This window comes from Gambusia affinis, linkage group LG17 (assembly GCF_019740435.1).
Source record: "Gambusia affinis linkage group LG17, SWU_Gaff_1.0, whole genome shotgun sequence".
Classification (NCBI taxonomy): Eukaryota; Metazoa; Chordata; class Actinopteri; order Cyprinodontiformes; family Poeciliidae; genus Gambusia; species Gambusia affinis.
Window position 1 is genome coordinate 24,800,009 of NC_057884.1, and position 22,216 is coordinate 24,822,224.

The window sequence follows — 22,216 nt, forward strand, 5'->3', positions numbered from 1 at the left end:
TGAAAGGTTTCATGAAGGAGACGTTCATCTGTACCATGTTCTTTTCCAGCTCCGCCTCGTTCTTCCCCTGCATACTTTCTTCTGCACAGATGAAGGTTTTCTCTCCGTTTGACCTGGAAAAGATGAATAATTATCATCCATCAACAACAACGCAGCAGGCGGAGTCCCAGGGCCGGAACCAGCCTTTATGGGGCCTCCATACCAACACCACATGCTTATAGCACATCTGCTAGCATTAGCTTTATCTGTAATTAGCTTACATCACACCAGCGTTATTACAGCTGTTGATTTTAGTTTTATAGGATTAACAAACTAAAAATAATTATTTGGGTTTTATTTTAACTGTTTGAAAAATAAAATCAGCTGATAAACAAGTTGATATTATTTGTGTAACAACTATAAAAACTATATAGAAATTGTTTTTATCCATGTTTAATAGCATTTAGTTTGTATTATTTCATGTTATTTTAAACATATATATTTCTTTATCATGCTAGCTTGGAGCTCTGAGGGGCCGCTCAACTCGCACATGCCTTGGGCCGGCCCTGCTGGTTCCCAGAGCTGGTTTACCTGTGCGATCGGCCGATGATCTTCTCGGTGAAGCAGGTGAGTTTGCGTCTCTCTTCCTGGTACCTGTGCAGGTCGAGGGTCAGCAGGTCACGGAGCGCGCTCAGTGCCTGCTCCTGGAACACCAGCTGTTCAGACCGGATCAAACGATCGGATACGATGGCCTCAAGCTTCTGCAGAAACACGAGAAAATGGAAAACATTTCCACTCAGGCAGCTGCAGAAAGGAGCTACGGAAGATTATTAGGGAATAAATTCTAATATGAGAATATGTTTATTATGTCACCAGATGAAAAAAAGTTGTTTTAATGAGAAAAAAGCTTAAAGTTATGAAGTCGTTTCATTATCCTGCTACTGTATCTTTCACATCCTAACATCTCTTATTCTGAAATCAAACGTGTATTTCCTGTTTCCTGTTTTCCAATCTGTAGATTCAGAAACTAATTTTGCTCTTTGTAAGAAAAACTTTTTCCGTGAGTCTGAATCGATGCTGATCTGCTGATGTTTCTGAGCGGTAACTTACGGCGGTGGTCTGAGGGCAGGAAGTGGTCGTCGCTTCTTCTTCTTCTTCTGTCTGTTTCTTCTTCTGCTGAAGGTCGGGCGGCTCGGCGGTCAGCTGCTGCAGGCGGCCTTCGATCTCACACAGTCTGGAGACAAAAACACATTCAGAGTCCATCCCTGCTGATTTATAACTATCACAGGTCCTACAACCTCACAACAGCAGCACAGCTACGGACCACCAACAGGGCCAAAACTATTAACAGCTGCAAAGATTTATAAACAGGAAAATAAGTTAAATACTACAGTATGGAGGGCTAATGTGTCCATACTACGAATAAAAGCTACAGAGATATGTAAATAATAAATTAAATCAAGTACCAAATATATGGAGAACCAATAAAGCCAAAATTGACAACCTCCGAGTCTTACTGACAGTAAATGCATGGAGGACTAGTACTGCCATAATTAAATGCTACAGATGTAGCAAACGAGTGCAGTAATAAATGTATGGGGCACCGATACAGCCAAAATTAAAGGCTTCATAGAGACATAAATAGTAAATGGAGGACTAATATATTCAAATTTATTAGAAGTTATCAGGTTACAAATTGTAAAATAAATTAAATACAATTGTATGGAGGACTAATACTGACAAAAAACATTTATATGAATTATTTTACTTACAGTTTTAGAATTGTATAAATGAACTTGTTTCTCAAATTTGTACAGTTTTATGTATTGTACTGATCTATTGTCTCAATTTATTTCCCTGTTTTGCTTTTTTGTATTTACAAAAATATTTTCTACATCTGGAAATATTCAGCCTGTGTTTATTTTTATAGCTGTACCTTTTTTTATTTCTTTCCCTGCTTATTTCTCATATTTATTCCCAGATTTGCTGCCAGGTCTCTGTTCTTTATTGTTACATCTGCTTTGCTGCCAGATTTAACCGGCTTTCATTTATTTCTGTATTTATTTTCATTTTGGCTGCTTTAGTGCTCCACACAAACTGGATTGTTCTTCTGGAAATCATTCAATACACCAAGATAAAACAGAACAGCAAATATTTAGGCAGTGAAAAATGACAAGGCTTTGCAGAAATGTAATTATTGAGCAACTTATGCAACAAGTGTTTCAGCATTTTTTCCTGTTTGAGTCAAAACAAATCTGAAGGAATATGTTTGTTCTGCTTCACCTCAGAAAACCCAAACCCAGAAAATCACCGAGTCCAGAAAGAAGTGAATAAAAGCAGCAGTTTGGATCCTAAATCCTGACAGACTGCAGGTTTTTACCGTCTGACGGCGAAGACAGACAAGTTTTAATACAAAGCTGCAGGTTTGAGTAAAAACTTGATTTTTAATGAAAAATTTCTCATTATTCTCATTTTTCTGCTTTAAAATGATGATGGAAGCAGCGAGTGATTCCCCATCTGTCCACTGGGAGGCACTAGACCTCTGTTAGAAAGCATCAGAGGATCTGAAGTCAAAGAAGCGAGAAGAGTTTTGTTTGTGACGAGGAAGAGGAGGCTTTGATGAAGCAGGTGAATCATTTCAAAGAATAAAAACACAAAGAGAAATAATTTCATATTCTGTTAACGAGTTTATGAAGGAGAAGCTTCACCTGAAGAACCAGGAGACAAATTTTATTTATGATGTAGAGCAGAAACACAGAGACAAACAGCTTTAGTCCATAAATCATCACAGAAATTAGATTTTATTTACATGTTTTTGAAAAATCTATTTTCAGGATGTTTAAAAATGACATTTTAAAATCATTCAGATTCAAACTAATCTGTGATCTGATGAAGTTTCTGTTTTATTTCCATCTATTTTCACTACTGATTTAACATTACCCCAATGGAAGCCCACAGCATGCTGCTGCCACCATCACCGTTCAGTGAACAAGGTTAGTTTGGACAGAATTTAAAAAATTTTATTTGCTTTTACTTTGTATCTGTTTGATCAGAATCATTTTAGTGATAAATAATCAAAAGTAGAATAAATATTTAAACACATTTTTACCCAGAATTGATCTCCATAATTCAAAGAAATAATAACTTAAAGGTTTGTTTACAAAAATGTTACAGTAAAATCTGCCGTTTTGTGTGAATCTCCTTTCAGCTTGTTACTCAAAATGTGTTTATAGGAGGAAACCGGGACGAATCACCTGGGAAACGTCCCAGTGGACCGGAACCAGAACCCGACGCCTGACACACGTGAACACTTCCTCACCAGCTGCCGGCGGTTCTGCTGACGTACGGAGAGGCGTGAAGACGACAAAACGCTCCTCGCACCAGAACCTGCCGGGTTTTTATCTACTGATTTTTTCACAACCAGAATTCACACGTTCATCTGGATAAATGATTCATTCGGACGGATCAGACCTGGGAGAAAACACTTCAAGGTTGAGGCAGAGAATGAAAAGATCAATATTTAAAATGTTTCCACAGAGTCCAGGGCCGGAGCCACAGGGTGTGGGGCCCTGGGCTGGAGCCAGTAATGGTGCCCAGAAGAAGCTTCAACTAATCAAATTATAAACCGTTACCATAAATCAGAGAATATAAACTGATAAATGATAGATTCAATATAAAAAAAGTAAACATAATTTTATAAAATCATAAAATATTTTTACAACTCACTTTCACCCTGCAGCTTTTGTTGTTAATTTGGTCGTTCAGATGATTTTAGATTAATTTTCATAATTTAGAGATCCGGTTTTAAAAATCATCGTTTCCAGAAACATTTGAAAATGTTTCCATGTTTTCATGTGAGCCGCTTTTATTTTTAAATTATGACATCGTCGCTCCATATTTCTCTATTTTTATGTTTTTCTGCGTCATTCTTTGGAAGTACTACAGCGCCCCCGCCTGGCCTGGCAGACCTAGAGGTATAGTTCAATAAAATAATCATTTTTTTAGAAAGTGAATTAGTATTTCATGTTAGAGCTAAAAAATATTTTTGCCTCTTTAGAAACAAAACAGAGGATTTGGTTCAATTGTCACTTTGCATCGCCAGTAAAAACTAAATGAAAAATGTAACTTTTTCTTCAAAACTGCTTTCTGAGTCTTAATTTTCCGTGAAGGTCGGTGAATGGAGGCTGAAGGTCAAACCCGGTTGGGTTGAGTTGGATTTACCAGCCGACTCCAGTGACAGTTTTCTGACGTTCCAGCAGGTTCAGCAGCTTTTTCCCGTCACTTTCAAACGGGAGAAGATTCAAAGATGAGCGCTGAGTTGGGACGTTTCCAACCCGTCAGTCGGCCCGTTGCCGCTGGCAACGCTCAACGTCCTGTTGGATAACCGCAGGCTGCCAGCGGGAACCACGGCAACGCACACAGTCAGGATGGAAGCCGCACCGCTCCGTAAACTTCTCAAATTATTTACAAGCAAACTCCAAATTAAAAGTCTCACTTTATAGTCGACCAATGTTTGCAGCTGGACTTTGACTAGACCATTCCAGCAGTTTGGATCAAACATGGACTCACATCTGACTCTAGAAGACTTTGAATGGACCATGAACTCTGACAGACTTCAAGGTTTCCAGGTTCTTAGGCTGCTGAGCCCAGAGCATCATTCCTCCTCCACCGTGCTCCGTACTGTTTGTACAGCAGCAGAGAGACGCTGAAAACTGGATTCAATAATCAGAAATGAGAGCGACAAGTTGATTTATTTCAGATTTAAAGGACCGGTCCCTGTTGAATGTTAAATCCTCCAGCAGCAGATAAACCTGCATGAAGAAGCAGCTGAAGCAGCGATTTGTGTGAATCGGGCTCTGCTGGCGCCTGGACTCTGATCTGAGGAGAACCTGGAGGTTTTCCTGGAATGTGATCAGAGTTTAAAGGAGCGGCTGCATGAGCCGCCACACCTCGATGTGTTTTAACTCGTCTTTTCTGAAACAATGGAAGGAGAAACGCCGACGTAATGAGAGACCAGAGCTGCAGAAACACCGAGACAAAAGAAAATCTGGTCCTGATCCGACCCAGAAACTGACGACTCAGACATACTTCAGCTTTACAACACGAATTATGTCAAAAATATGAAGAAGGGAAAGCAGGAAAGTGATAAACTCCAAAACTAAAGTCCAGACATCTTCATCAACACCAGGAGGATTAAAATAATAAATCATTGGCAGTAGAAACAAATATCCCCCAATCACACAAGAACCTGAAAATATGAAGAAAATCCAAACTCAGGATATCAGACTTTATGAAAAACGTCACTTCCTGTTTGGATATTTCATGTTTTTCACTCTAAAAAACGAGAATCAAATAAAAACTGAATTCCTTCATGCAGCTTTTGGGTCATTTTAAATATCTGAAACTTGAATTTCTAAAAGTCTAAACCGTAACACAGCAGTCTCTTGTTTTTATTAACATATTTTCACTTTATTTTGAAAGTCCAAGTTAAAGCCTCTTCCTGTTTCGTCTTCAACAATTAAAAAAACACTAAAGACTCAAAGTTTACAATATTTTTGGCTCCATGTTGGATTCATTTAGAAAAGCAAAAAAAGGCAAAATGCTGAGTCACTTGTTGCCATGGCGATTCCCACTTGGAAGCAGAAGGAACTGGATAAAAGGTTTTTCCTCAAACAAACAGTCACTGTGTGAAAACTAAAGGTCCTGTTAAAGTAATTCCTCCATGAAAGGGACAAAAGGCTCCTGTGGATGTGAGTGTCCATTTTCACGTCTGTCCAGGGTTTTATATGGAAGTCTGGACATGTCAAAACAGACTTATGGAGCTACATTTAGGCCAACATGATTGAGGGGAAAAACAGAACTAATTTTCAGATTCAAGCTGTTTTTTCAGGTTCAAGTTGACTTTATTTCCAGTTACGTTTAGTTTTCTCTTGCTCGTCAGCTTCAATGAAGGCAGTTAATGTCTGCAGACCACACACATCCTGGACACATACTGTTTGGCTTCAAAGTTAAATATGTATGTATCACTTTTCCTTTTGGTGTATTTACAGTAAATAGAAAGTGAAATCAATATCAAATTCCTTGTTTGTGCACAGCTTGGTGAATAATTTAAATTAAAACACTGTAAAAGTCAAACTTATTGGTTTAAATTTAACGATTCAAGTTTTATGAAGCAGACCAAAGCTTCCAGGTTTAAAATGTCCAAACAGGAAGTCAATGTTTTTTTTCAGTTTCCCACAGTTAGCAGGAATCCCTACAAACCAACGGACGAAGAATCAACTTTCTCTTCCCTCCTTCACCTTTGGCTCGACTCAAACTCAGGAAGGCAAGTCGGATCCTGTTGTCTGCTGCAGCGAAGCAGAACCTGCTGCTGTCAGGAGACACTTTCATGTGACAAGAAAATCCCACAAACCAACAGCGAGCCGCTCCACACCCACTCATGTTCAAACAGCGCCGCGCTCGTCCACAGCAGCTCCAAACATAACAGCACAGAGAGAGAAGAGCTTAAGAAAACAAACTCCAGGTTTCATGTTCTGGCTGAGAAACTGAAACAGTTTTAAAGTTTTATTTTATCCTTTTCTGCTGATATTTTCCTTCCAAGCATCAATAAAACAACCGAAGCCAGGCAGCAATGTGACCAGCTGTCAAGTTTAACCGTTAGAAAAAGTCTATTTTGATCAGATACACTGAAAAAACATCATCAATATAAACAGCAGTTAAGTTCTAATTGATTAATTAATTGATCCGATATCAGTTATGGCAGATAACCAATACTTACCAACATTGATCACAACGTTAGACGTCCCACAATCCTCTGCTGCATCAACACAGTATTTTGTGGAAGCTAACACTAGAGCGCTAAACCAATGTAGCATTTAGCAGAAGCTGAAGCTAACACGCTAAATTTCACCATGTTTACATCAACACCGTCTCCATGGCAACATGAACGTTAACATAATTCGACTCGATAACCAAAACGTCAACAAACTTTATCCAAGAAAACAGTAAATTAGAGTTCAAAATTTATCTGCAGAAGCTAACTGCGCTAAATGTTGGTATAGTTAGAAAAAGTGCTAAACTAAAAGTTAGCTCCACTCTCAGCTCATTAGCAGAAATTATTCTAATAAATAATCAATGAATAACAGTTAAATATATTATAATTTAAAGGGGGAAAATAAATAATCTGTAAAAAATAATCAGATGATTCCAGAAGAAGTTATTTATCCAGAAAGTTTTTCTCCTTTCTTCTGACCAGTAGAGACCAGTAGAGACCAGTCTGACCAGTAGAGACCAGTCTGACCAGTAGAGACCAGTAGAGACCAGTCTGACCAGTAGAGACCAGCAGAGACCAGTCTGACCAGTAGAGACCAGTCTGACCAGTAGAGACCAGTAGAGACCAGTCTGACCAGTAGAGACCAGTAGAGACCAGTCTGACCAGTAGAGACCAGCAGAGACCAGTCTGACCAGTAGAGACCAGTCTGACCAGTAGAGACCAGTAGAGACCAGTAGAGACCAGTCTGACCAGTAGACAGCTAGCAGTGGTTTCCACTCACTGTGTTTGGATGTTTCTGAGCTCCTGCTCCGTTCGGCTCTGCAGCTCCTGGAGGTGAAAGGTCAACTCCTGACTCAGAGCAGCAAACCGTGACAACTCCTGTTCTGGGTTCTCCTCCAACACCAAACCCTGACAGGGGAACATTTCAAACAGAGGTCAAAGTTCACCCTTAACCAGGCGAAGGACGACGCATCGGTGAAACACTGAAACCTCCCGACATGTCAGACAACAAAATGAGAAATCCTGTTTTCCTGTTAACTCTAGAAATTACAGAACCAGAAGTTTCACAAGCTAACAGAGCTACTGCTGCTGCTAGCGCTGACAGAAATGACCTCTGACCCAGAGGCTGTAGGATGAGCAACGATTGTTTGTGGACAGAATCCCTGAGAGACGCTGCAGGGATGAGAGAGAGAGAGAGAGGGAGAGAGAGAGAGAGAGAGAGAGAGAGAGAGGGAGAGAGAGAGAAAAAGAGACGTATGGACAAGACACAAAACTAAAGCGATACTTTATATTTAGCAGAAGCTAATGCTAAAGCTCTTTACAAAGATGATATTTAGACAAGCTAACGCTAAAACGCCACACCAATAAGCCATGTTTGTTGCTCTCCACTGTCGCCACGTACTTGCTGAGGAAAAGTGTTTGATCCGATTCTTCATGTTTATTTTGTGATGAACGGATCTGGACCGATGGTTCTGGTGTACCGGCCCTTTAAGAGCCCAGTTACATCACCATTTCTGAGCTTTCCAGTTAAAATAAAGATGGAATCTGAACCGGAGCGAAGGCCCAGCAGAACATAGCGGTTCTGCTGACCGGACAGGTGAGTCCGGACAGATCCAGAGGAACCGGGTCAGACTGAGGACAGAAACCTCATCAGTAACGGCGGAGCGGCTCGGTTCTGGTCCAGTCTGAGCCTGCTGGAGCGGCCAGAGGCCTTCAGAGCGCCGTGGGCTGGAAGACAACAGACCGGCTGAGTCATCCTGGCAGAACGCCGCGATCGACCCGATTCACCCCGTCATCTGTCCGTCTGAGTCCGACTGAGTCCGACTGAGTCAGCCGGTCAGGAGGAGCCAGAACCGACCAGAACCCACCAGAACCGACCAGCAACAACAACATTTACCTCCAAAGAGGAAACGTCCCAGAAAACCAGAATAAAACAACTTTCAACTAAATATCGATCAATAATCCCCCAGATTATTAATAATCCAGAGTCTCTTCAATAATCCACCAGTGGAATTAATTATTTTAAATCCACTTTTAAGAAATTATTGATTGAAAAAGCTGCTATTTTTTACTTGTAAGTTAATTTTGTCTTTTTTCCTGTGAACTAAAATATTTAGTCTGAAACTGTTTGGTTCCATTTTCTGTTCTTCAGGGGGAATAAAACGGATCAGATGAAGGATTTTTAATATTCTCCGTATGAATCCAGTTTTTATTTTTAACTGACGCTGATTTCAGGAGAGAAAAATGAAGCTTTTGGCCTGAAGAGTGGTGATGAAACCCGACGGTCCAGACGGTCAGAGGATGAAGCAACCAGGATCAGAACCTCCAGAATCAGAACATTTCCAAAACATTTAGCTTCTTATTTAGGTTTTATGTAATAAAACAACAACGGAGGAGGAAGAAGATTCATAATTCAATATTCTTCTAAAATGTTAATCTGAAAAGTGTGGTGTACATTTATATTCAGTTCTTTTCTCTGATTGGAAATCTGGTTGAAACAATTAATCAGATTGATCAACTTTCCACTAATTTAGTAATTTATTAGTTATTAACTGGAATATATTGACTCAAAAAAGCAATTTGCTGAAAAAGCAACAAAACTACAAAAAAATATACATAAATATTTTGGATCAAAATGTAAACAAACATTTTTATCTGTAAACATGTTTCACCCAGAACTCAAAGTGTCAGTTTTAGCTTCACCTGGTTCAACTTTTATTAAAAATATCTCTTATTAAGCAGCTTTTTCTATCAATTATTAGTCAATAATTGATAATAAATATATAAAACAAATCCCAATAAATAAATTTTTTGTCTTTTTAATTTAATCAATTTTGTAGTTTGATCAAAGCAGATTCATGTATCAGAACGGCCTAGTCAAAGCCCAGAGCTAAATTCAACTTTAATCTGAGGAAAAACCTGGAAACTAACTAAAATAGACCCAACAATAACATTCACAGAGGTTCTCCAGAAAAACCTCAGACCTGAAGCTGGATTTGACTAAAAAAAGCACGCCGCACTGTTCAGATCACTAATGAATCTGATTCATTTACTTCAGTTCCTGAGCTCCTCTGAGTGGCTCTGCTACATGAACTCTGGATTTTAAACTTGTGAGGTTTTTACCTGCTGGTTGTCTGCAGTCGCTAACCGCAGGAAGCTAACTTTGTCCTCTATCAGCTGCCGTAGTTCGTCCACAGAAACGGGCAGCTCCTCTCCGCTCCTCTGGAAGTCTGGAGTCTGAGCAGAGAGACGGGAGCGCAGAGATTTATCGACCTGACTCAACTTTCAGGACCGGAGGGTTTCACAACATTTGAAACCAGCAGAGTGAAGCGCTGCAGCTTTAAGCTAACGTCACAGACTGGGCTAATGTAGCTTCCTAGCTAGCTGACGGTTGTTTGCTCTGCAGGTTTCTGAATGTGTTTCTGCAGCTTTTAGTTTCCATCCAGGTCAGATAATTCTGTCAGGAATCTGTTTTAATTCTTCACCATAAATCAGGAAGAAAATCGTTTCCTAAAGCGTTTAAAATGTATCTGCAGAAGCTAACTGCGCTAACCGTCAGACGTCCAACCAGCAGGTCAACAGATTGTTTTCATTTCATTTTATCTTTTATTTTGTGATTTTTCTAAATACTAATTAAATGCAACTGAAATCAGATGATGACGGTTTTCTCCAAGATGTCAACATTTTTCTGTATCAGCGATAAAAACTAGCAAGCAGCAGTTTGTGGTAAAAATAAACTGTAGATTATTTTTGTGTTATTTCAACTTTTAAGTAATTTTACAGCAAGAAATAAAAGATTGTTTTAAGACAATAATTCCTCAATATAATGAAAAAGTCAAAGTTTGACGGGCAGATTAATTTTCCTGCTGTAAGTGAAATAAACTGGCATTTTTTCCATCAATATTAAGGAATTATTGACTTAAAACAATCTCTTCTATCTTGATAAAAGTTACTCCTCGGTAAGTTTTGTCTCATTTGCACTAGAAGCCAAATAAAAATACTTGGTGTGACGTTGTGTTTTTGCAGTGCAGGGTTGAATAAATCACCGTGTTCGGAGGTCAAACGCTCCATTTCCCAGTGTTTCCTGCCTCCTCTGCAGGTTTAATTAAACGGTTTTCGAAACACAAGCCGACATTTTAAAGGCTAAACAAATTTTAAGAACATGCACCAAAAAATGGAAAACGAGAAAAATTTGATTCCTGACTGATTTAGTGAGCAATTAAATGAGGAAGCAGGATTTAAATCTGCGGCGCAGCCTGGTCTGTTCAGGGAAACACAAGAAAACACAAGAATATTGTAATCCTGAACCTTCACGACTCAAAGTCTTCCTCTACTTTTCTCTGCAGAAAACACAGATGGACAGCCGGTAATTAATTTGTTTTTAGTGCTGTGTGAGCTGAAGAAGTCGTAACATGAGTGGGCCGGATGCTGACGACTCTCAGGCTGTGATGACTGATTAAACTCAATCAGAACCGTCTATTGTGTTTCAACTCCTCAGGACGCCACAGAAATGCGATGAAATGATAAAACTGCACATTATTTAAGTTGCGTTCAACCGTCAGCAGCCCAACAAACTTATTTAGCTTCCATAAAAGGTAATTATGAAGCAAAGCGGCGCCTGATGAATGTGAGACGCTATAATTCTCTCCTCGTTACTCCTTGACCTCGTCGCTTAGAAATTAGGCTTATATGCTGCTAATGTTCCTCTAATTATGTTACACAGCTAAGCGTAATTGGAGAAACAAATTAGCACTATAGAAATGTAGTTTCCAGCAGACAGGGCTCCTCTATCAAAGGAGATACTCACATTTTATGGTTTTAAATCAAAACGATATGCTAATGCGGCTAACCGCATGACTCAGCAGGGATCCTTCAAAACGACCTGAACGTGTCGCTGCTTTGGCTCTGAAAAGGCTAACCGTAGATGTTAGCGATATTCGCTGAACATTTCAGAGCCACTGGGGAAAAACTACAGATTTAAGGCAATTATTTACAAAAACAGCAACATTAGGAGGATTTTAAAGTAAAAATCAACCTGGAAATCAAACTACAACTGGCAAAACTAACAGAGCTGAAACTAACTTGCTAACTACGTGAAAGTTAGCATGTAGCTAGCCCAACAGCTCATAAAGCTAACAGCATTAGCTCCTGGATGATGGTTTATACATGTATTCAAACTTTAAATGCTGTTTATAACCTTTAACTGATTTACTTCCTTCTGTTCCTTCTGTTTTATTAATATCAGATGACTAAATATAATGAAAAAATACAGCTATCCATTGTTAGCTGGAACAAACACTGTGGTTCTTTTATTTTCTTTAAGAAAAGTGACTTGAGAGGAAAACGTCAAACATTTCCATTTCATTTGCTGATTAAAAGGATACTGTCAATACAAGCCTTTAAAAACTACTTTTTAAGTCTAATGAGATAAAAATAAACATTGTTTACAGCATCTGTGACATTGATTTATGAAAGTCGGCCATACTGGATTTTAGAAATCAGGTTGTAACTGTGAATAAAAATCTGCCAGTAGGATGTTTGTTAAAATGTGTTTTTACTGAGACGTTTCATTTATTAATCAAAACAATAAATCATGTCTACCGTTTTTGTTTTTACATCAATTCTGCATTTTGACAGCTATGGGTTTCCGTACAACTGTTTTCTAGGTAGAAAATGAAGGAATTTGTTCTAAAAATGCACTTTTGAGTTTAAATACAAATCAGATCCAACCAGCAAGAACAGAACCACTGAGACAGAACTCAGTGGTAGTTTGAGTTAAAGTCCCAACAGCAGATTTTTATTTTTATTTTTGTGAAATACTCACAGTGGGATCTGCAGAGACGTTCATGTTGAGCGTTTTCCTGCCTGAACTCAAACTAACGGAGGTTTGGGCCGTGGGAGAGCGGCTGGGTGGGCCGAGCCGAGCCGAGCCGCTGTGTACATGGAGACGACCTTAACGACAACCTGCAGCTGGCAGAGAGCCAGCCGGGCCGAGGAACCGACCCGATTGGCTGAAAACTGAAACTCAGGCTCAGGAACCGACCCGATTGGCTGAAAACTGAAAAAGGTTTTGACAGCAAAGTGAGAGAAGACAGAGAAAGAAACAAGGAAGGAGGAGGAGAGCTGAGGTGAAAGGTCAGGATTCCTACATTCAGTGATTAAAATAATAAACATCATTAGGAAAGAAGGAAAAGAAAGAAAGAAGGAATGTAGGATAGAAAGAAAGGAAGCAGGGAAGGAAGGACAGATGTAAGAAAGAAAGGAACAAAATGAAAGAAGGATGGGAAAAGGAAGGAAGAAAATAAAGGAATGAAGGAATGACACAGAAAAGAAGAATATTACAAAATTATAAGAAAAAAAGGAAAGATGAAGTAAGGAAGGAAGAGCAGAAGGAAATGACCAAGGAAAGGAGAGAAGGAGTCGTAGAGCGAAGGAACAGAGGAAAGTCAAAACGTTTGGTGGAGGAAGAAAGTCAGGAATTAATTTCAGCACTAATGTTTTTCCGTATCTGGTGTTATTCACGTCTCCGGTTCGGATCCGCAGCGCCCCCTGCAGCAGATTAAAGGCGCGACGCGCTGAGCTGCTGATCGGTTTAAACTCATTTATTTATGTTTTACTGCAGATTTTATTAATCTGGTTCCATCTTTAATAAATTTGGACGTTTGGATCAGAACTGGAAGTGAAGTCAGAGTTTTGCTCCGGGTTGGATTCCCACCTCAGGGAGCGTCAGACGGGGCGCCGCCCTGGGCTCGACTCCAGGTCCGACACGCCCTGATAAGCAGGCCGCCTTAACGAGGGCCACACACACACACACACACACACACACACACACACACACTGCCCACATACACACACCGGCGGACATTACGCAACATCTGGCACTCAGATACATAAAAACCTTCATCCTTTATCAACAAACCTCGTTTTACCAGCAGAAACTTTTCATTTAATGGAGCAAAAACATCAATAATAATCTGAAAAACTCAAATTTAAGAGTTTAAATCTGAAAAACAGACTATAAACTGTTGGTTTAAATAAATAAAGATTCAATTCAAAACTCCAGCAGCTTGTAGATCCAAAGACTTCAAGAGGAGACGGACTGAATCTGTTCAGGAATCTGTTCAGTCGGGAATCTGTTCAGACTCAAGAATCTGTTAAGCAATCAGTTTCTGACTGAACAGATTCAGTTTTCGTTTCGCTTGCTGTCGTCTTCCCACCCTGACGTTGAACCAACAACCTGAAATCTCCTGCAGATAATCAATGCCTTTGATCAGCTGATAATCGATGTGTTTGATCCTCACTGAGACGTTTTGCCTTCCAACCAAATAAGGGGTGTACTTAGTTTTTCCATGTTTCCTTCATCAATAATCTGATCTGCTGTTTTGTGTCTTTAAACCAGATGGAAAGTTTGTTTTCTGGTTCTATTATTAGATTTTATGGTTTGGATGTTTTTCCTGGAGGTTTGATGGTTTTTATTTATCCATCAATAAATAAAGTCCGTCGTCATCATCATCATCATCATCATCATCATCATCATCATCATCATCATCATCATCATCATCACCTTCATGACTCACAGCGCTGGCATGGCCACCAGAACGCTGCTGCACTGTGGACCAGTTCACTCCCACCAGTACGGACTGGGAGGGAGCAGCTCGGTGTCTCATCACCATGGAAACAACTTCTCATGTGGAAACTGTTTAAAAATGAAGTTGAAACTTTTAAACATCCTAAAAGTTTCATTCTGTGATGTTATCATCTGATTTTTACTTCAGTAGATTTCAGATTCACTGAGGAGTTTATCAGATTGAGATTAATAATCTAAGAAAAAAAATATATTTCAGAGCTGCATGTTTGTTTAGGAGCTACTGAACCTTCAATAAATAATTTAAATCATTGTTTATATAAAATGAAGCTTCTTAGATGTTTCTTTTGGGCAAATCAACCAAAACCCTCTGAGCAACCTGTTCCCCTCCTGGCCTGTGGGGGCGCTGCACCGAGAACCACTGAAGGAAACGACACAGAAACGTCTGAAGACGCTGAGAGCAACTTCCTGTTTCACCAGATGGAAACTAAAATGGTCATTTTATACGTTTTTGGAAACGTTTAATGTTTGATTTGACTATAAACAGTGGAGTTGGAGGTGATAATCTGAGGTATCATATAGCTAATGCTAATGCTAGCTACAATTAGCATATCAGGTCAGCTAACACTAGCATCTCTATCAAACTGGACAGTTTTTATCAAATATATCAATTATTTTAAGCCAAGTGGCAAAAACCTAAAAAGAAGTGAATGCAGTTCAGTTATTAAATTAAGAAAATCTAAAACCTTTTGCTCGTTTTTTTCATTTGTCTCTAAACGAGTCGACCTTCTGACTGAACCAGAACCAGTTGGTCTAATGATTCTGCTGTCTCCCAGTTTGTCCTCCAGAATCAGCCGAAGCTTTTTTCCTGTTCAGTTTTTAGAGATCTGGAGAAAACCTGGATCTTGGTTCTGTAAACCTGGATCTTGGTTCTGTAAACCTGGATCCTGGTTCTGTAAACCTGGATCCTGGTTCTGTAAACCTGGATCCTGGTTCTGAATCAGAGCAGCTGCAGACGCCGCGTTCCGCCTGCAGTTTTCTGGCTTTAGGTGATTTCAGGGCAAAAGGCCACACAGCTTCATGCACAGAGAGACGGAGGTGAGCAACACGCTGACCTCCGACCTCTGACCTCTGAGACCCGCCGAGAATCCAGCAACAGGGAGACAAACGTACGGCGACGCTGCAGAAACTGTAATATTTATGATGCTAAAGCTTTAAAATCTAATTTACTAAAAATGAAGAAAGACGGTAAATATTCAGCTGATGAATAAAAACTGGAATCTGTGACCAGAAAATTAGAACCAATATAAGAAAATAAAAATGTTAAATTACCAGAATAAAGTTTGAATAATGTGAGAATAAAGTCACAATAATCCCAGAAGTGACAATATTCATAATATTAATAATAATAAAGTTAAATCACTAAAATAAACATGTAGAAAAAATGAGTAATAATACGAGGTTGTTTGGTAAAAAAAGACAAAATAATATACATTATATATATTTTAAATTCCAATATTGCAAGAGTGAAATCATAATAACACAAATATAAAATCAAAATAATACAGAATAACTTAACTTATTAGAAAATCCTCATAATAATATCAAAATAGATCTAATAATGATAAAAATGATAAAAATACCTGAATAAATATGAAACAGATAATAAATAATACCAAAATAAATCCTAATATTATAAAAGAAGTTGAAATAATATAGAAAACAATTATAGTAATATAAGAAAAAAAGTCTAAATATTGAGAATAAAATCAAAATGATACAAAAATAAAGTTGTAATAATAATAAATAACTTTATGAGAATTTCTAAACAAAAACTAATTAAACATTAAAATAATTCATGTTGATCATTTGGTGAATTTATGCTTTGGTATCAGTTTTACAAATAAAGAAATACTTTATATTTTAACACATTAGAGTCAAATTATTATCAGGAAAATGTTTTTATGATTTAAAACAAAATCATTTCTTAGCCAAAAATCACCCAAACAATTAACTAATTACTAATATAATATAATATAATATAATATAATATAATATAATATAATATAATATAATGTAATATAATATAATGTAATATAATATAATATAATATAATGTAATATAATATAATATAATATAATATAATATAATATAATATAATATAATATAATATAATATAATGTAATATAATATAATGTAATATAACCAGAATTAAAGGTTTAATAATAATAATAATAATAATAATAATAATAATAATAATAATAATAATAATAATAATAATAATAAAACAATCAGCAGAAGGACGACCAGATGCTTCCTGTTCCCAGAAACCTTCCCTCTGTTTCCCGACCAGAACCTGGAGATGTTCTGCTGCTAAATTAACTGTCTGAGCGCCGGGACTCCCACCGGGTCCGGCCGGTTCCGCCGGGCCCGGCGTCAAGGCCTAACGAGTAATGAGCGCTCGCTGGCCGCCATCTTGGAGTGAAGCCAACTTCCCCAGATGTCGACGTGAAGCCGGGAGGTGATGCATAATGCAAAACATGCTCATTAAATCCTGAAGGAAACAAAAAACAGCAGCAGCTGAAAAATGCTAAATAATAAACTAAGAGATTCCAGGAGAAGCTGCAGATGAATAATTAGTGTGAGAGAAATCCATTAGCAGCAGAAACGGCGCCACGCAGATTGAAAACCTTCAACCTGAAACCATTAAAACCAGAACGAGTTCAGAGGTGAAGAGGCTCTGGACCAGCAGAGTGACCCGACCCGACTCGGACCGCACAGCACCAGAGAACTGGAACCATCAACTGATGCATTAATGATCAGCAGGCAGCCCAACGTGAAGCTCAGGGAAAAAAACCAATTTAGAAACGATTAATCGGATTAATCGCGATTAATCAAAACACCATCAATCAATTCATTGTTAACTGGAGTATCAAGAGTCAAAAACATTCATTCTGATAAAAGAGCAAAAACTGTAAAAAAAAAAGAAAATAACATTTTTAATTCATGATTTAAATAAAACTTTTATCCATAAATCTGATCGACAGAATTTAAAAATGGCAGTTTTAAAAATAAAAACATCTTATCAATTCAGTTAATACAAAAATGAATCAATGAATCTGGAAATCATCAAAAGTTCACTGAAGGAACGCTGAGCTTTTATTTTGAAATGTGATTCTTCTTATTTAAAACAGAAACTGAAATGTTTATTTGCATCTTTTAATGCAGAAGGTTTTTATTTGATTAATTGATTAATCGTCAGAATAATTGATAACTAAAAATAATCGTTAGTTGCAGCCCTAAATGAGACCAAGTAGAGATCAGAATATTGAAGGAAAGATTTATTTTATGATTCTTATTGTGAACTTAAGAAAACAGTTTTTTGATTTTTAGTGTTGAAAAAATAATTTCAGGATGATCAGAATCAGAAACGTCTCAGAGCGAAGCAGGACAGAAAACTGGAGGAAAGTAAAACAATTCTAAAAAATAATCTGTTCTTCAGTCATAATCCTAAAGTCTTCAGATTATGGTGATTTAATATTCATCCATTAATTAATGTATAAATCAGAAACTAAAAATTAAAACCAAGAAGAAAGTTCAGCTTAACTCCAACAGATTAATGAAATGTGATTAATTCATTTCTAATCAACAACCTTAAGATTTATATTAATATCTGATAAGTGATTAGAAAAATTAAAGGAGGATTCCAACATTTCTAATTAACCACAAAATACTTTCTAGAGATTTTAAAAGGAAACTTTAATCATATTCATTTATTTTAATGTTTTTGTTTTTGTTTGTATTTTTCACCAGAGTGACTCACTGAGAAAACATTTCAATCACGACGTGCAGGAAGTTCTTAGAAAACCATTTCAGTTTTATTGTTTACGTCACTAAACCAGAGAAACGATCCAGGAAGCAAATAAACATCAAACAGAGAGGAAGAATAATCAGGAGTTTAATGAGAGAACAGGACGTTTCCTCTGGAAACGGGTTTGAACGTCTGCTAAAAGACACGCCCTCATTCCCGACACGCCTCCGTCAAACCTGCCAGTCGATCAGCTTTTCACTGATTCACGCTTTAAAACAAGTAAGAAGAAAATCCTTCCTCATGATTCAACAGTCTGGTCGATCCGGCGCTGATTCAGCCAAACTGACGTCACATTTAGTGAAAAACAGCAGAGCTACTGGGAGCAGCGTTCAGGAAAAACCGTTCTCAGCTAAACGCCGCAGAGCTGGATGCTTACTGTTAGCATTTAGCACCTTAAGCTAGGAAGCACTAGCATTTTTGTCCACTTTCACGGTTAGCTAAACCTAGCATTTCTAAACATCACACAGACATAGTTAGCCATTATCCTTTAGCATTTTCCATGCTAGCATATTTAGCGGATAACAAATAGCATTTAGCATCAAATTAAAATCAAACATAGAAATCTAAACCACCAAAAATAGATCAAATTTAGTCAAATTTTATTTATCACAACAATTTAGACGTTTAGCATGTCAGTACAACTCTAGTTAGCATACATGGCTAACTCAGAATGCTAATGTCTATTTAAAATGTTCTTTTGATCATTTTTAACTGAACCTCAACTCAACACATTATTTCCACTTTTATGCTAACATTTAGTCTAGATGTCTTTAGCATAATTAGCAGATAGCCTTTAGCCTTTAGCACCAAACTCCAAACCAAAACAACGCAATCTAAAGTCACAAAAATATTAAATTTAGTCAAATTTTATCTTTCATAACAATTTAGAGGTTTTATGTTAGTAAACAGTTAGCACGTCAGTACAATGGACGTTAGCATACTTAGCTAACATCTATTATCATGTACTTATAAATATTTCTCACTGGAGCTAAAAAAAAACCATTTAAGACCAAATTTATCCAACTTTGTTTCAGTGGATTAATTTAAATATTTGTTCACTTTAAGTGTTTTATTCTGAAATGCTGACAGGAAACCGATCCAAACATGAAACATTACTGAGTGATAAAATCTCTCTGTAGAGGTGACTCACAGTTTACAGTAAAATCCTGTTTTCATTAAGAGTGAGAGTTTTAACAGATGAAATCTGAAAGGACAGATAAAGATCCTGATCCTCTTTTTGTGGGAAGATTCATCACCTGGATTCCAACCAGCTCATGAGAAAAAGTCATCAGATGCCTCTCTGAGGTGTTGCTCATTCCAGACAGTTTGGCATGTAATGAGTAAAGAGATAAACAAAGAAGACAAAGGACAGATCGCTCTACAGACCAGCTAAATGCTGCAACAAGGGAGGCATTCCTGCCTAAAACCCTCCAGAGACAAAAACACTCAGAAAACGACACAACTGTCCAAAAGGACCTCATTAATAAACTGAAACATTATCTTCAAAGAGAAAAGTGTCTAAAATGAGAACTTCAGCTTCAAGTTGCATTTATTAAGCTAAAACTAACTCAGATTGTGTTGAAGAGATAAAGGAATTAAAGGAACGTAAAACTTTTCACCTGCAGAACAGACAGACAGACAGACAGACAGACAGACAGACAGACAGACAGACAGACAGACAGACAGACAGACAGACAGACAGACAGACAGACAGACAGACAGACAGACAGACAGACAGACAGACAGACAGACAGACAGACAGACAGACAGACAGACAGACAGACAGACAGACAGACAGACAGACAGACAGACAGACAGACAGACAGACAGACAGACAGACAGACAGACAGACAGACTCCACCCTGCATCAGGACGCAGGATGGAAACTGGACTGGAGGATTTTATCTTAAATAAAATAAAAACTGTTTAAGATTTCAGGATTTTGTACAAAAAGAAGCTAAAATACAAAAACTGACCTGATCCTGCAGTTTATACAGGAATAACCTAGAAATATGATAATAGAATCAGTCAGAGAGGTTTTCCATTAGTGAAAATATTTCCTCTTCAAGAAGTTCACAAATGGAAATTAACAGACTCATTCTGAGGCCAAAAAACTGATTCCATCATAAACTATTTTTACCCACAATCTTTTAAATAATGACTGAATTTTTACTGAGTTTAATTAAAAGTCAACAGCTGAACAGAAGCAGATAAAAACGTGCAACATTTAGAACATATAATACATATAGAAACTAATTTCTGTTTCAGTTCATATTAAATATTAATTTAGTTAAAACCAGATTCCATGTCTTCCTGAACAGTTAGTTATAAGTTATTATTTAAGGCTCTCGTCTCCTCATTAGCATAACGAAGCTACAAACTGAGGTCAGAGGTTTCAACAGCAGGTCCGTCTGAAGCACTGAGATCATCGACTTTATGACATGACTAAAGGATCAGGTACTGAATGTGAACAGACATTGAAGCAGGTATCAGCAGGAAGGGAGTGATGAGTGAAAACAGTGACATCATCCAGGTAGACTCTTTCTCACAGACGAGATTTATGGAGGTTGGAAGAGTCAGAAAACCCAGGCAGGCAGCCAGATGACATCAAACATCAGCAGAAAGAAAAAATATTCATCTGCTAAGGTTTATAAAAAATATTGTCTGCAACCTCTGGAGCAAACATTTGGCTCTTAAGGCCCTCCGTAGAGGTTCACAAACCACCAAAATGACAGAATAATGTTTAAATGTTTAAAATGGGTTTTGCAGTTTTAATGTTTTTATGTCATTTCTACACAATATTGGCACCAAAATATTTTTCTTTAAACCCCAATAGTGGAAGGTAGGAACGAACATTTTGGTCAATAATCAATACTTACCAATATTATATTTATCTTCCTACCATTCTGACATAAAATAACCACACAGCATTGATTTTCAGCTTCGGTTTCCCACAATCCTTCACTGCATCACTGTCACATGACCAAACAAAAACCACATGACCGTCCGATTTCTGAAACCCGACAACAAGATGGAAATAAACATCGACTGTTCAGATCGATCTGTTAAGAAATGACTAAACCAACATCGGCCGATACCGATGTTACCCGATATATCACGATGTTACCCGATATATCACGATGTTACCCGATATATCACGATGTTACCCGATATATCACGATGTTACCCGATATATCACGATGTTACCCGATATATCACGATGTTACCCGATATATCACGATGTTACCCGATATATCTCGATGTTACAGCGATATATCAGGTAACATCGCGATAATAATCAAATAAACACATTTTTAGAGATGATAAAATATCGGATTTTGAAGAGTTTTCCAGCATTTGAGGCTCCAAAGTCAAAGGGTTGTAAAGGTTGATGACCTCTGACCTATTGGGGCCATAATGGTTGGTCAGAGGCATCTTGGGGTGGAAATTAAAAACAAAAGTTCATCAAAGTCTGAAAAATATATAAATATTTCTTATATTGATAAACCAAAACCACCAGTTCTGAGTTGAATTTAACAAAATAAAAGCTTTAAAAACAGTTTTTTTTTCAGAACTTTAGCATCCAAACGACCCAGACTGATCCGGCTCAGCCTGGAAACAGCCCACTGGGTTTGTAAAGACCAGCAAAACCAGTAAACCCAGTCCAAACAAAGACAGGAGAACGGGTCAGCTCACGTCTGCTGGACATTACACACGACAAAACCAGGGATTCCTAAAGGAAGAGACACAGCGCCGTTCAAACAGAGCAGAAAACTGTGGACAATGGATTAGCATAACCTGTTAGCAGCAGCATCTAAACTGTAACCTGAGCAGGACAGGAAGTACCAGCTAGCTGCTGTTATTTAGTAAAAACAGTTCTGGGAAAAACCAACACGTTCCGGCTGGACAAACATCAGTGGGACAGAAAACGCAGGAGTTTCTGCACCTCTGCAGGTTAAAACATCAACATGAATGTCTAGAAACAGGAAAGCCTCGTTGGTGGGCGTGT

The 22,216-nt window shown here is 37.9% G+C and overlaps 1 protein-coding gene across 8 annotated transcripts in view; it reads right to left on the bottom strand.

Moving 5' to 3' along the window:
* Positions 1 to 22,216, bottom strand: part of LOC122819761 (cingulin-like protein 1) — a 43,009-nt gene that overhangs the window by 18,149 nt on the left and 2,644 nt on the right. Inside the window, exons 1-6 of one of the 8 annotated variants that reach the window (XM_044096760.1) lie at positions 14,316 to 14,426; positions 9,875 to 9,988; positions 7,533 to 7,660; positions 1,090 to 1,213; positions 571 to 740; positions 35 to 113 (exon numbers count right to left, since the gene is read on the bottom strand). In XM_044096760.1, the coding sequence (XP_043952695.1) occupies positions 35 to 113; positions 571 to 740; positions 1,090 to 1,213; positions 7,533 to 7,660; positions 9,875 to 9,988; positions 14,316 to 14,321 (621 nt within the window). In that variant the 5' untranslated portion in view covers positions 14,322 to 14,426. Of the gene's footprint in view, positions 1 to 34; positions 114 to 570; positions 741 to 1,089; positions 1,214 to 7,532; positions 7,661 to 9,874; positions 9,989 to 12,575; positions 12,916 to 14,315; positions 14,427 to 22,216 lie in introns of those variants that run through there. The other 7 variants (XM_044096759.1, XM_044096761.1, XM_044096762.1 and 4 more) reach the window with 7 other exon arrangements.